Source organism: Ascaphus truei, chromosome 5, assembly GCF_040206685.1.
Source record: "Ascaphus truei isolate aAscTru1 chromosome 5, aAscTru1.hap1, whole genome shotgun sequence".
NCBI classification, from domain to species: domain Eukaryota; kingdom Metazoa; phylum Chordata; class Amphibia; order Anura; family Ascaphidae; genus Ascaphus; species Ascaphus truei.
In genome coordinates this window covers 81,371,978-81,384,762 of record NC_134487.1, presented here as the reverse complement: position 1 = coordinate 81,384,762, position 12,785 = coordinate 81,371,978, and the positions used below count along the sequence as shown (strand labels likewise).

General features: G+C 41.0%; 1 protein-coding gene across 1 annotated transcript in view; it reads left to right on the top strand.

The window, feature by feature from the left end:
• Window positions 1-12,785, top strand: part of TWF1 (twinfilin actin binding protein 1) — a 46,035-nt gene that overhangs the window by 12,244 nt on the left and 21,006 nt on the right. The window contains exons 3-5 of the mRNA XM_075600118.1: window positions 4,032-4,210; window positions 7,712-7,807; window positions 8,524-8,628. Of these exons, the coding sequence (XP_075456233.1) occupies window positions 4,032-4,210; window positions 7,712-7,807; window positions 8,524-8,628 (380 nt within the window). The remainder of the gene's footprint in view (window positions 1-4,031; window positions 4,211-7,711; window positions 7,808-8,523; window positions 8,629-12,785) is intronic.

The following is a 12,785-nucleotide window of genomic DNA, read 5'->3' as shown; positions in this document are numbered from 1 at the left end:
ATTGATCTCTCTGTGGGGGTACCCCAGGGCTCTGTCCTGGGACCTCTTCTCTTTTCTCTGTACACACTCTCTCTAGGTGACCTAATAACATCTTTTGGGTTTAAATATCACCTCTATACTGATGACACACAAATATACTTTTCAACACCCGACCTTACACCTGCTATACAGACGAAAGTTTCTGAATGTCTCTCTGCTATATCATCCGGGATGGCCCTCCGCCGCCTTAAACTCAACATGGCTAAAACAGAGCTCCTCATACTTCCTCCCAAACCTTGCCCTACTACCTCCTTCCACATTACTGTTGGAACTACGATCATTCACCCAGTAGCCCAAGCACGCTGCCTAGGGGTGACACTCGACTCCTCTCTCACATTCGCCCCTCACATTCAAAACATTTGCTAAAACTCTGACTCAGGCCCTCATTCTCTCCCGTCTTGATTACTGTAACCTCCTGCTGTCCGGCCTTCCTGCCTCTCACCTGTCTCCCCTACAATCTATCCTAAACGCTGCTGCCAGAATCACTCTACTCTTTCCTAGATCTGTCTCAGCATCTCCCCTCATGAAATCCCTCTCCTGGCCTCCGATCAAATCCCGCATCTCACACTCCATTCTTCTCCTCACTTTTAAAGCTTTACACTCTTCTGCCCCTCCTTACATCTCAGCCCTAATTTCTCGCTATGCACCATCCCGACTCTTGCGTTCTGCTCAAGGATGTCTTCTTTCTACCCCCTTTGTATCTAAAGCCCTCTCCCGCCTTAAACCTTTTTCACTGACTGCCCCACACCTCTGGAATGCCCTTCCCCTCAGTACCCGACTAGCACCCTCTCTATCCACCTTTAAGACCCACCTTAAGACACTTGCTTAAAGAAGCATATGAATAGCACTGTGAATATTCTGAACACATGATACATGAAGCTTGGCCCCCTGCAGACGCACTTACCAGAACTCCCTCCTACTGTCTCTGTACGTTCTCCCTACCTACCAATTAGACTGTAAGCTCCTCGGGGCAGGGACTCCTCTTCCTTAATGTTACTTTTATGTCTAAAGCACTTATTCCCATGATCTGTTATTTATATTATCTGTTATTTATTTGATTACCACATGTATTACTACTGTGAAGCGCTATGTACATTAATGGCGCTATATAAATAAAGACATACAATACAATATAAAAAAGGGCTTGATCACACATAGTGTGTCTAACCATTTCCTCCAAGTGCACGGCAAAGATCCTAAGAGTTTTAAATGTATGGCAATAGAAGTCCTCACACCTCATTGGCGAGGAGGCAACATTACAAGTCTTCTGGGAAGAAGAGAATACTTTTGGATCTATGAGCTCCAGACTCTGGCACCGTCTGGTCTCAATATAGAGTTTGATCTCAAATCCTTTTTGATGGACAAGTAAGGAACTATAAGTAGTTTACTACAACCATCTTATTACCGTTCATTTTATGTTGTGGATTTGATGGCAAATGCTAATCAGTAATACTTTATTTATATATCACATTATAGTAACTCTCACATTCTAATATTAAGTATTCACATATCACCCACTATATATTAGTTTGTCACTAAATAGGTTACTTTTTACAATTTGCTTTAAGTGGTTTACTATAACTCTTATTACTGTTCATTGCATGTTGTAGTATTGCCATCCAATCCTATCAGTAATACTTTATTTATGTATCACATTATAGTAACACTCACATTGACTCACATTTTAGTTTAATTTTTAGTTTAATATTAAGTATTCACATATCACCCACTATTTATTAGTTTATCACTACATAGGTTACATTTTACACCGGTATCCTCTGTTCACAGCTCCCTCATTTAGGTAGGAGCACATACATATATACACTTACACTGGTTTTGTGCACAGCCCCTCTAGTAGGTAGCACACTAATGTCATTATTGATATTGGTATGCATTATATTCACAGCTACATGGCTACTTACATAGGCTATTAGACACTATTATTCATATAGATTATTATCTATTATCACAAGGACACCTTTCACATTCACATTTATAGTATAGACATAGATACATCATAGGGATTGCATGGTGCACATTTTGGACTCTTTGTTCAAGATACATCTCATGGTTTTGCATATTTAGTATAAGATGCTATTGATATAAGTATCAAAGCATCTCAGATGCTTCATACTGATATATTAAACATATGATAGTAATTAGGGGTTGGTCATTATTTTCTGTACATATAGAAGGAATATCATTCACCAATAGTTTATAATTTATTATTTGTTTATTTTATTGTTTTTTGTCTTATGTATTTGTTTGTATATTTGTTGAGACACCTAGCAGATTGGATATCCACACTGCGCATGTCTGTAATTACCAATAGGTGTACTGCACCTTTTATTTGGAACTATATATACACACGGACATACAGGGATTGACACATTATCGTTACACCCCTGAGGAAAGAAGCTGCGTCTTCTGAAACGCGTAGGGTGGTTCCGATTTTATACTTTACTGCGTAACATCTTGCTGACATTCCCGCTGACCATTGATTTGGGTCATTACATCGATTGGAGCACGAGCGAATCTGCTGTTACCATCCGAACGTCACTGTCGGGCAGGGTCCTGGCGAATCTGCAGTTGTGATTACACATTCACAGGCTGTTCAAGCCACAGAGCTGCAGAGGTCTGTCCCCGCGAGAGCAGGGGAGCGCTCCACCCGGAAGCCGACACTGAACACCAGCACTCTGTTGATGCCAAAGAGGAACGCTCAGAGCAGACTGGCCACAGATGAGGGGATACTCTCTGAATATCCACTGCCAGTTACCTTCTCACTTCTGGTAAGCGGGTACTTCAGCTACAGCAGGAGTTTCAGTGGAACCCATTCCACATTTTAATCTATAGCACTATCATTTGTGTTTTATTAATTGTGTTTTATTAAATGTGTTTTGTATAACTATCAGTCACCTGTCTGTTCTCAGCATTTGTTGTTTGTATTGTGTTTTTGTTATATGTGTTTAGGTTATCATACAGTATTACGCTATGCAATTATATTTATTTTTGTTCCATGTTTGATCATCTACACGTGGAGTACTACATTGGATCTGCCAGTACCATCGACTCTGGTTGTATATATCCTTTATATATGTTTGACTAATGTGCCGAGCGCCAGAGATATACAGTAACACTCTTTCCATTCACTCCTTCTGACCTGGGGTCAGAGTTATATCACAGGCAGCCAGCCATTCTTTTCAAATGAATTCATTCAGTTCTATACCCTATATATTTCGAAATTAGCGCTACCTTATTTGTTTTTCTGCCGTTCCACTTTGATATTACTAATTCAAGGAAAGCAATTTCCACCCTTCTGTTTTTGGACAAGCGCGGGCTTGAACATGATTTGCTTTCTCAACACAGTCTGGAACACTTGAAAATGTGCCTGAATTCTTCAGTCACAGATATGTGGAAATCTATTCTGACTGACAACGATCTCCCAACTTTGAAAATGGGCATTTCAAAATTATTGTCCATGTTTGGATCAATGTGGGTCTGTGAATCGACGTTCTCTACGATGGGATTCATCAAGTCAAAATACAGATCTCAAATTGTTGTCAATTTGGAGGCGGAGATAAGATGTGCATTGAGCACAGATATTCAGCCAATGTTTCTGCAACTTGTCAGAAATAAGGATTGTCACATTTCGCATTAAATTGTCTTACTTTTTAAATTTGAAGAATTTTCGTCATTTGCGTCTGCAGTTTTAACTAAGTAGTCAAAGTCTACATGCTTTGAACAAGTTTATTCAAACAGTGGGTTTTGTGTTAAATGTTCGATTGAGCAACCTAATTTCTCAATTTTTACATGGTGTGGCTATTTTCACTTTTCATTCGCCACACCTGTGGCTACATTGAAAAATAGGTTGCTCACCTAGGATCTATATTATATAAATGATGTACTGAAGAGAGAGATTATGTAATGAAGAGGCATTTCACTGTTTATTCTCTGATCTCTTTTATACAAGTCATTTCTTTTCTTCCTTTTAGAGCAACTGACTGTGAGCTGCTTTGAAAAGCCTGCAGACTCCTGGGATAAAGACTATGACTCCTTTATTCTGCCTTTGTTGGACGACAAGCATCCGTGTTATATTTTATATAGGTTAGACTCTCAAAATGCTCAGGGCTACGAGTGGGTCTTTATTGCTTGGTCACCAGACTACTCCCATGTAAGTATTTTGCACCCTCTTGTATATTCTGTATTGAAGACTTACTGCTGCCCAAAAAGGAAATTAATGTGCCACACACAAATTACCATGTTTTTTTAAACGCAACACATTTTTGAGGGTCAGCTGAAGGGTCCGGCAAGGCAAAGAGTAATTGTCCCATCTAAAGATGTGGTGCCACCCCGTTCACATAAACAGTAGTTTAGCAATGTAGCAGAGATTACAATGAAGACAGGTTTCCCTATTGCAGGTCAGTAAGATGTGTCCCCCACTCTTGGTCTCCCTCTGCTTGTCTGTAACCAATACATATAAGGGGGGCAGCAAGCTCCCCAAGAAGTACTTGAACCAAGAGGTCCTTCAGAATCACAGTGTTCTGACACATCTGGGCTCACAGTTTATCCTGGAGTTAATGAATATATGTATGTATGTATGTATGTATGTATATCTGTCTTTATTTGTATAGCGCCATTAATGTACATAGCGCTTCACAGCAGTAATAGTTACAATCATATAAATAAGATATAAATAACACAAAGGGAAGAAGTGCTTCAGACTTAAAAGTAACATTTAGGAAAAGGAGTCCCTGCTCCGAAGAGCTTATAATCTAATTGTTAATGTGCTATTGTGATGGCAGAGTTAAGAAAAGAGAAGATAATGCACACTAAACCGATTTATATGAATACCCCAAAAACGTCAATGGATAAAGTGTTTAAAAATGGGGTTAATAGTATGGGAAACAATGCAGCTGATAGAAATGATGGCTCACAGCATCAAAAGATACAAGACATAGGGGAAATACCAGCGCAAAGAATCACATAATATAGATTAGGTCATTTAAAAATTCTTTATGATATAAAGATAAATTTAAAAAAAGCACCTGGACAGTGCCAAACAACAATTAATGTGCCAATAAAAAATAGAAACATGAAATACATAGATACATGCGAATGATACAGGTTTACGACTGGGAAGAACTTGCTACTGGAGAAAAAAACTTGCCAGTTTGAATCAAGAAAGTCCTATAGTAACAGTCCACACTTATTGAAAAAGAGGCCACGCCGATAGGGAATGCACCCGCTCTCTGCTTCACGATGAAAGGGCAGCTCCCGTCTGTAAAGTAGAATGAACCAATTTGTCTCCACTTCTGTCTCGGCACTGTGACAGTAAACCACTTACCCTCCCGCTCTGCTCGGCACTGCGATAGTAAACCGCTTGCACTCCAGCTCTGTTCGAACACCGGTCAGGGAATGCACCCGCTTCGCAGCTGTCAGAGATAACGGGACATCAGGGAGGTCTGTCAGAAGGGGGGGGCACCTGATCTGGAGCTGCTTGCCGTTGATTAAGCACCGTTTTAAGCCTTGCTTTCAAAGTGTAGTGACAAGAAGCCCCAAAGGGCTATAAAGTGCTAATTATGGAGAATGAAAAGACATAAAATAACACACTATCAAGAAAAACTAAACCACAGCTACAATTAATGATGAGTGGAACCAGCATGATTCAATCTCTGCAAAAAAATACTGAAGGAATGCATAATTATATAATATTTTGAAAACTTAACTGTATATCTGTAAACATGTTCAAGTATCCGTCTCCAAAAATGCCTTTGGTCCTCCCTACATAAAGGGGACCACAGGGACATTCAAGGAGATACACCACATGAGTTGTAGTACAAGTGATACACTCTTTGATGTCATATTTGTTTATTAGAATCCATAAAGGATTTCCTATCACTATGCATAAACTTGCATGCCAAACATTTTACGCACACAGTTGCCTAAGGGCTTCGAAGGTAACCATGATGAAATATTCTCTTTATTGTTCTTACCTGTATAACTTGGAGCAATTAATTTGTTATAAGTTTGCTGATTTTCTAAAGATAACACGAGAACTTGCTGCTAGCCTAGGTCCCAAAATTGCCCAATTTGTTTGGATAATTTGTTCAATGGCTGTGCTTTTACAATTGTAGGTAGTCACAAATGGAACAACTATATGCTCTATCTTAGTCTCATTTGATTAATGGCTTATTCTTTGTAGCCAATAGGCGATTCCCTATTTATTGTACCTGCATGATGCCATGCTTTTTTAATTGCCTCCAAATCATACCCTCTTTCCTCAAATTTTTTGCATAGAACACTGGCCTGTCTCTTAGGCTGAGACCCCAGTACCTCCGCTGCACGCGCGCCCGCGAGACTTTGCAGACCAAAAGACTGGGGGGGGGGGGGGCGTGACGGGGGAGCAGCCGTGACGTCACCCGGCAGGTTCCCCCTCATTGGCTGAACCGCCGGTGAGCGTGGCTTAGCGCTTTGTCGCGACTCCTGATCACAATTCTCTTGCGAGCAGGAGTCACTGTCGGCAGAGCGCAGCGCTCCCCCTCGCAGCGGGCCCGGTCCCATTGTGCAGTGGCTATTGTCCCTGCAGCGTCCCCAACAGCGGGCGCTGCAGTAGCTAGCGGGGACCAGGCCTAAGTCTGCATCTCTACTACAATTATGTCTATTTTGGATGCCTTTGTATCTCAGAAGTGCAGGATCCTGTGAATGATTGATAGATTTTAAAATGTCAGTTGATGTCGTTATTCTTCTTTGCCATATACTATATCTAAATCGTATTCTCATCATCATGGATTGTTTTAATATGGTTCTCTGACATTATGAAATAATACTTGTATGGTTGATTTTCTTTCGTGGCTCTCATGTTCTCTTTGTTTTTCAAATCTTTGAGAATTATTTTCACTTCCTCGTCTATTACTACCCCAATGTTTAGTTTAGAGATATAGTTAGGTTTTCAAATATATTATAATTATGTATTCCTTCAGTGGGTTTTTTTTTTTGTTCCACTCATCATTAATTGCAACTGTGGTTTAGTTTTTCTTGATAACCAACCAATAGGATATAAGGAGTACTAATTGAGTGTATATCCTCCGTCCAGTACCTTATACATGTAAGGTTTAAATAGCACACTATTTTCAACAAACTTCACAGCCTCCTCTTCACAGCCTCCTCCTCTATGCGTTTCACGCTCTACTTGCGCTTTTTCTGGGAGTAGAAGTGCTAGTACGAAGCGCTAGTTGAGCGTGAAACGCGTAGAGGAGGAGGCTGTGCTGCAGCCTGCTGTTTTCATTAGTGTGTGTCCATATCAATAAAGCTACTTTGTTCAACTGTGGATCTGACGTCATTTGGCTGCTTGCTGTTGCACCGGATCTTCCCTCTTCATTTCCATCAAGGCAAATATAGTATGAATATCTCGGATGTGATTTAGCAAATGGCTGAATATCTCTTTGAATCATCCTAAACTACTACTATGTTGGCATGTAAATTCACATTTTAAGTATGTGTTTCATGATTTTGGTACCCATAGAAAACGACTGATTTGTTAGATTATCACAGTGTCCCAGTTTCTTATAAAAAATCTGTGTCTTGTATTAAATTGCAGCTATATATGAAAGAGTCCCTTTTTTTTTTTTTTTTTTGCGCCACCCCCTCCCACCCACCTACCCCAAACCTTCAGGTTCGTCAGAAGATGCTATATGCTGCAACAAGAGCTACCGTAAAGAAGGAATTTGGTGGAGGACACATAAAAGAGGAAATTTTTGCAACCGCTAAGGTAGGTATATTTATGTTCACATTTATAAATAACAAGTAAGAGACGACGCGTTTCTTATTCCGAAAATGGTTCAATAATGTGCGACAGTCATGAACCATTTTTTATAGCATTTCAATTAATGGCTATCACACTATAGTAAAGCTGCCGGGTTTATTCGGGTTTACTATAGAAATGATCATTTGGTAATGTGAACATCTATTCACTGAAGGGAACACCGCACATGTGTATGTCCCATACGTTTGCAGATGATGGTCACTTTTTTGTCTTTAACTGAACTTGCACTTCTGGAAAGTCAATTCATCCGCAGTGGAAGTTGATACTTGTAAAGTAATAATGTATTTTTTTTTAATCTTATTTTGAAAACCATTTCTCCATGCTGATGGGCCTTGTAGTGCTGTAAAAAAATAAGTGTCTCTCTGTGTCTCTCTGTGTCTCTCTGTGTCTCTCTGTGTCTCTCTGTCTCTCTCTGTCTCTCTCTGTCTCTCTCTGTGTCTCTCTGTCTCTCTCTGTCTCTCTCTGTCTCTCTCTGTCTCTCTCTGTCTCTCTCTGTCCATCCTCATAGCACACCCACAGAGGTGTCATACACACACCACACCTACAACACAATTCTTTTCACCAGGATTTCCTTGGATGTATGACTAAGCTCAAAAGAGTTAAAATAATAATTAAGTATGAATACAGTAACAGCGGCTTGTTCTCTTTTTTTTTTTCTACAGGATGATGTTTCACTGAGTGGATACCAAAAATTCTTGGCGTGCCAGTCATCTCCTGCCCCTCTTACCACGGCAGAAGAGGAGTTGAGGCAAATAAAGATTAAAGAGGTAACGTTTGTTACAGAATTCATCCATATTTCCATATTTGATAATCGTGGGAGTTTAAGGATTTTCTTCATATTATGATCACGTTTATTTCTAAATTGCCAATATATCCCAGAGTCCAATGCAATTGGGGACAGAGCCCATGTTACAACACACACCTAAAACAGTGTAAAGGACTCTCAAAGGATATAATATTTTCTAAGTACTCTCTTGTTTCTAGTTCACAATATTGATTAAAGGCAAGTTACTCCATTCTTAAAGTTTAGCCTTGATGTGTAAAACTGGAAGTATGCATGTGTGTATCTATCAATCCCTCGTGGTTGTAATCTTTTCAGGAGTTGATCTCTTTGATTTGAGATGTACTTTGACACTGGATGGCTGAAGCGGTTTGAGATTTATTACTAATTACTCATTCATAGGCAGGGCCGGGGTGCAAAGATATTCAGCACCCCAGCTCTCCTTCCTTCTCTTTTTTTAATTTTTTTAATTTTTTTAACCTTACACAGTAAGGTCTTACGCTCCTACCTCTCTCCTTTTCTTCTCGCACACCTACTCTCTTCCCTACCCACACCCCCTTCCTCTCTTTCTCTCACTCCTCCTTTCACCCAATTAATGTCTACCAGTGGTGTGTGTATATATAATTAATATATATAATTAATATAAATATATATATAGGCATACCCCGGTTTAAGGACACTCACTTTAAGTACACTCGCGAGTAAGTACATATCGCTCAATAGGCAAATGTCAGCTCACGCATGCGCCTGTCAGCACGTCCTGAACAGCAATACCGGCTCCCTACGTGTACCGAAGCTGTGCGCAAGCGGGGAGACTATAGCGCCTGTTACAAATGCATTATTTATATCAGTTATGCACGTGTATGACGATTGCAGTACAGTACATGCATCGATAAGTGGAAAAAAGGTAGTGCTTCACTTTAAGTACATTTTCGCTTTACATACATGCTCCGGTCCCATTGCGTACGTTAATGCGGGGTATGCCTGTATATATATATATATATATATATATATATATATATATATATATATATATATATATATATATATATATATATATATATATATATATATATATATATATATATATATATATATATATATATATATATATTAATACACATACACCACTGGTAGACATTAATTGGGTGAAAGGAGTGAGAGAAAGCGAGGAAGGGGGTGTGGGTAGGGAAGAGAGTATATATATATTTTGTTTCTGATCTATACTATGCTAAGTTTGGTTATGTTCTATACTCTGTTTGAATATGTCTTATACTTTGCTAATGTTCGTTGTGTTTTACATTCTGCTATGTCCCCGGGGCGGCTGAATGGTGTGCAGTCAGCCCTCGCTCCCCGAGATGCGACCCCAACCGAGGGACACTGTCCCCTGTGTGAACCTCGCACCCCCCCCTATCCCAAGTTACCAAGGGACCTCCGGCATCAGCAATTGCCCAGTCAGGGCATCCCGTACTGCCTTTTTTTCCAACCCTCCCCACGTCCCCTGTTACAGTCCTCTCGTAACCCACTGAAAGTTGGTAAGCAAGCTAAACTTCAACACTCTCTCAACCTTCTCCCAACAAACCAAGCTCGAGACTGGTAGCAATAGATGGAGAGGCTAAAGAGGCGGCCCTATTCACCTATCAGTGTAACTGAACATTATTTCTCACAACGTGAAAGGTTTAAATAACCTATGTAAGAGGCACATGGCCCTATCAGACTACAAAAGACGAAAAGCAGACATAATCCTACTTCAGGAGACACACTTCAAACAAAGTAGGATGCCCTCCTATTTTAATCGACAGTTTAAACAGACATTCCACGCTACAGCCCAAGTAAAAATATGAGGCGTCTCCATACTGATAAAGAACTCCGCCTCGTTCAAGTCCACCACAGTGAGGGAGACCAGGAAGACCGATATATGGAACGGTAGTTGGATCCCCCACCCATGCCCATACAAAATTAAAATACATGACCTGGGGAGGAAATTGACGAGGACTCCTGGGACAATATACTCCTAGCAGTAGCCAAGTGTTCTATCTTCACGGCAATCAGGGAAAATGGATACAAAGTACTTATGAGGTGGCACCTAACACCCCAGATGCTTTCCAGGTTTATCCCGGGCTAACCCCCAGACTGCCCAAAGGGATGTGGAGGCCAGGCCTCTTTCATCCACGTGGTGGACCTGCCCCAGGGTATCGGCGCTATGACAAAACATGAGGGTTAAGCCAGGGAATCCTGCAAGTAGACTTGGATATGGATCCCTGGCTCTTCCTACTAAACAGACTGTCTGACGCCCTATCTAGACTGAAAAATAGAATGGTCTCCCACATCTCCACGGCAACCAGATGTGAATTGGCCACAACATGGAAGCATCCAGGAATCCCCACCTTATCTAAAATAAAAAACAGACTGGGCTTCATCTGTCACATGGAGAAGCTCCTGAGTTTGACCAACGATTCCTGCAGGGAATTCCCCACTGTCTGGGAGCCCCAGATTCACTCAGCAGGTATGCAAGGCGTAGACACTAGGTCAATCCTGCTATAGTTATTCCAGAAGGTGGGTCACTGTTGAGTACAGAAAGTGGCCTCCACTCCAACTCATGAGTACTTGTCCCAGTAGGAAAAGTTAAAATTAGGTTGTCCCAGGACCATTGAGGGGGCAGACCACTTCAGGCTACTACACTACACGGTACCAAGAGACAAACTCGACCCACGGTGTGAGGCCTAATCTCTGAGCGCCCTAGGGTAAAGGTCAGATACGAGAGTTCAGACATGTAACATATGTAATCCATATCTTGATGTATGCAATATGTACGGTCCCCCCCCTACCACCCTTAGGATTTCTGTACCCCCCTCCCATTCATTATTCTTTTCTGTACACCCCCCCCCCACCCCTCTGAATAACTTCAATAAAACTTTAAGTAACAAAATAATCCCTTGCACTAGGTTTTTTTTTTTGTTTTTTTTTTTTTGTTCTATGATTGAAGCAGGAGGTCTCTGAAGCTAAACCCCATTCATTACAGCTCCGGGGACCCCCTGCTTCCAAGATACTAGCACTCCCTACGGAGGTAAGTATCTGTGGAGTTTAAATGTCAAGGTCACACAGGCCAATAGGAAACCGCAAGAGATTATGTCACGTCTTCCTATTGTCCCACGTGACGCGGGAGCTTTAAATCCACAATTGCGATAGCCCAGACAGAGCTCCTACCAGCACCTCTTAGGAGGTAAGTATCTCAAGAAGCAGAGGGTCTCCGGAGCTGAAATGAACAGTTAGGCTCTAAAGACCCCCTGCTTCAATCCTAGAATAAAAAAAAATGAAGTGCAAGGTATTTTGCTGCTTAACCCATTTCGTGCCCAAAGACATTCCTTTGCAAAGCTTTGGTAGCCTTAGGCTGAGATTAAACTCGGTGCAATGGCGCTCGCAAAACAAATTGCTTAATGCCTATGCAGCCACCCTAGTGTGTGCACGACGGAGAGCGATGGCGCGACCGCGTTTTGAAAAGACAAATGTATTTTCAAGCGCGTCCGAGTCACATGAGCGGTTCAGCCAATGAGGGCGAACCAGCTTTGTGACACGTCCGCCACGCCTCAGAATCGCCTTAAGCTCAGTTAACACATCGTTCGGGCGAGAGGTGCCCGCAATGTCATGAGCGCCAGCGTGGACTATACTCCAGGCCTTAAGCATTACAAGGGTTCAATTTCAATTTTCTTATTAAAAAGCCTATTACATAAACCTATGGTCTAAAAGTATGATATCCCCAGTCCTCACACCCTCTCCCTGAACCCCCCCCCCACCCCCATCGCCAGCACTGATCAATGCAGATTTCTATAGCCATATCAAAGAACTTATTAGTTCTTTAGTAGTTCTCAACATAGATTTACCACACCACTTCTCTGTACAAATGTTGAATAGTGGTTGCTTGTGCAGTTTCTTAGTTCCTTGATTTCTTTCGAAACCATACAGATTTTATTTTTGTTTACTTTTTTTTTCTTGGACATCAGAGTGAATTTCTTCAGTTCTGTGTTTTGTAGAAAAACATATTTTTTTTAAGTACCTCTTTAAATATTAACCATTTTAATGTTTTTTTTTAATCTAGTTGTGTTTACTCCAATTATTTTAATGTCTATCTAATTACTTAAAGGA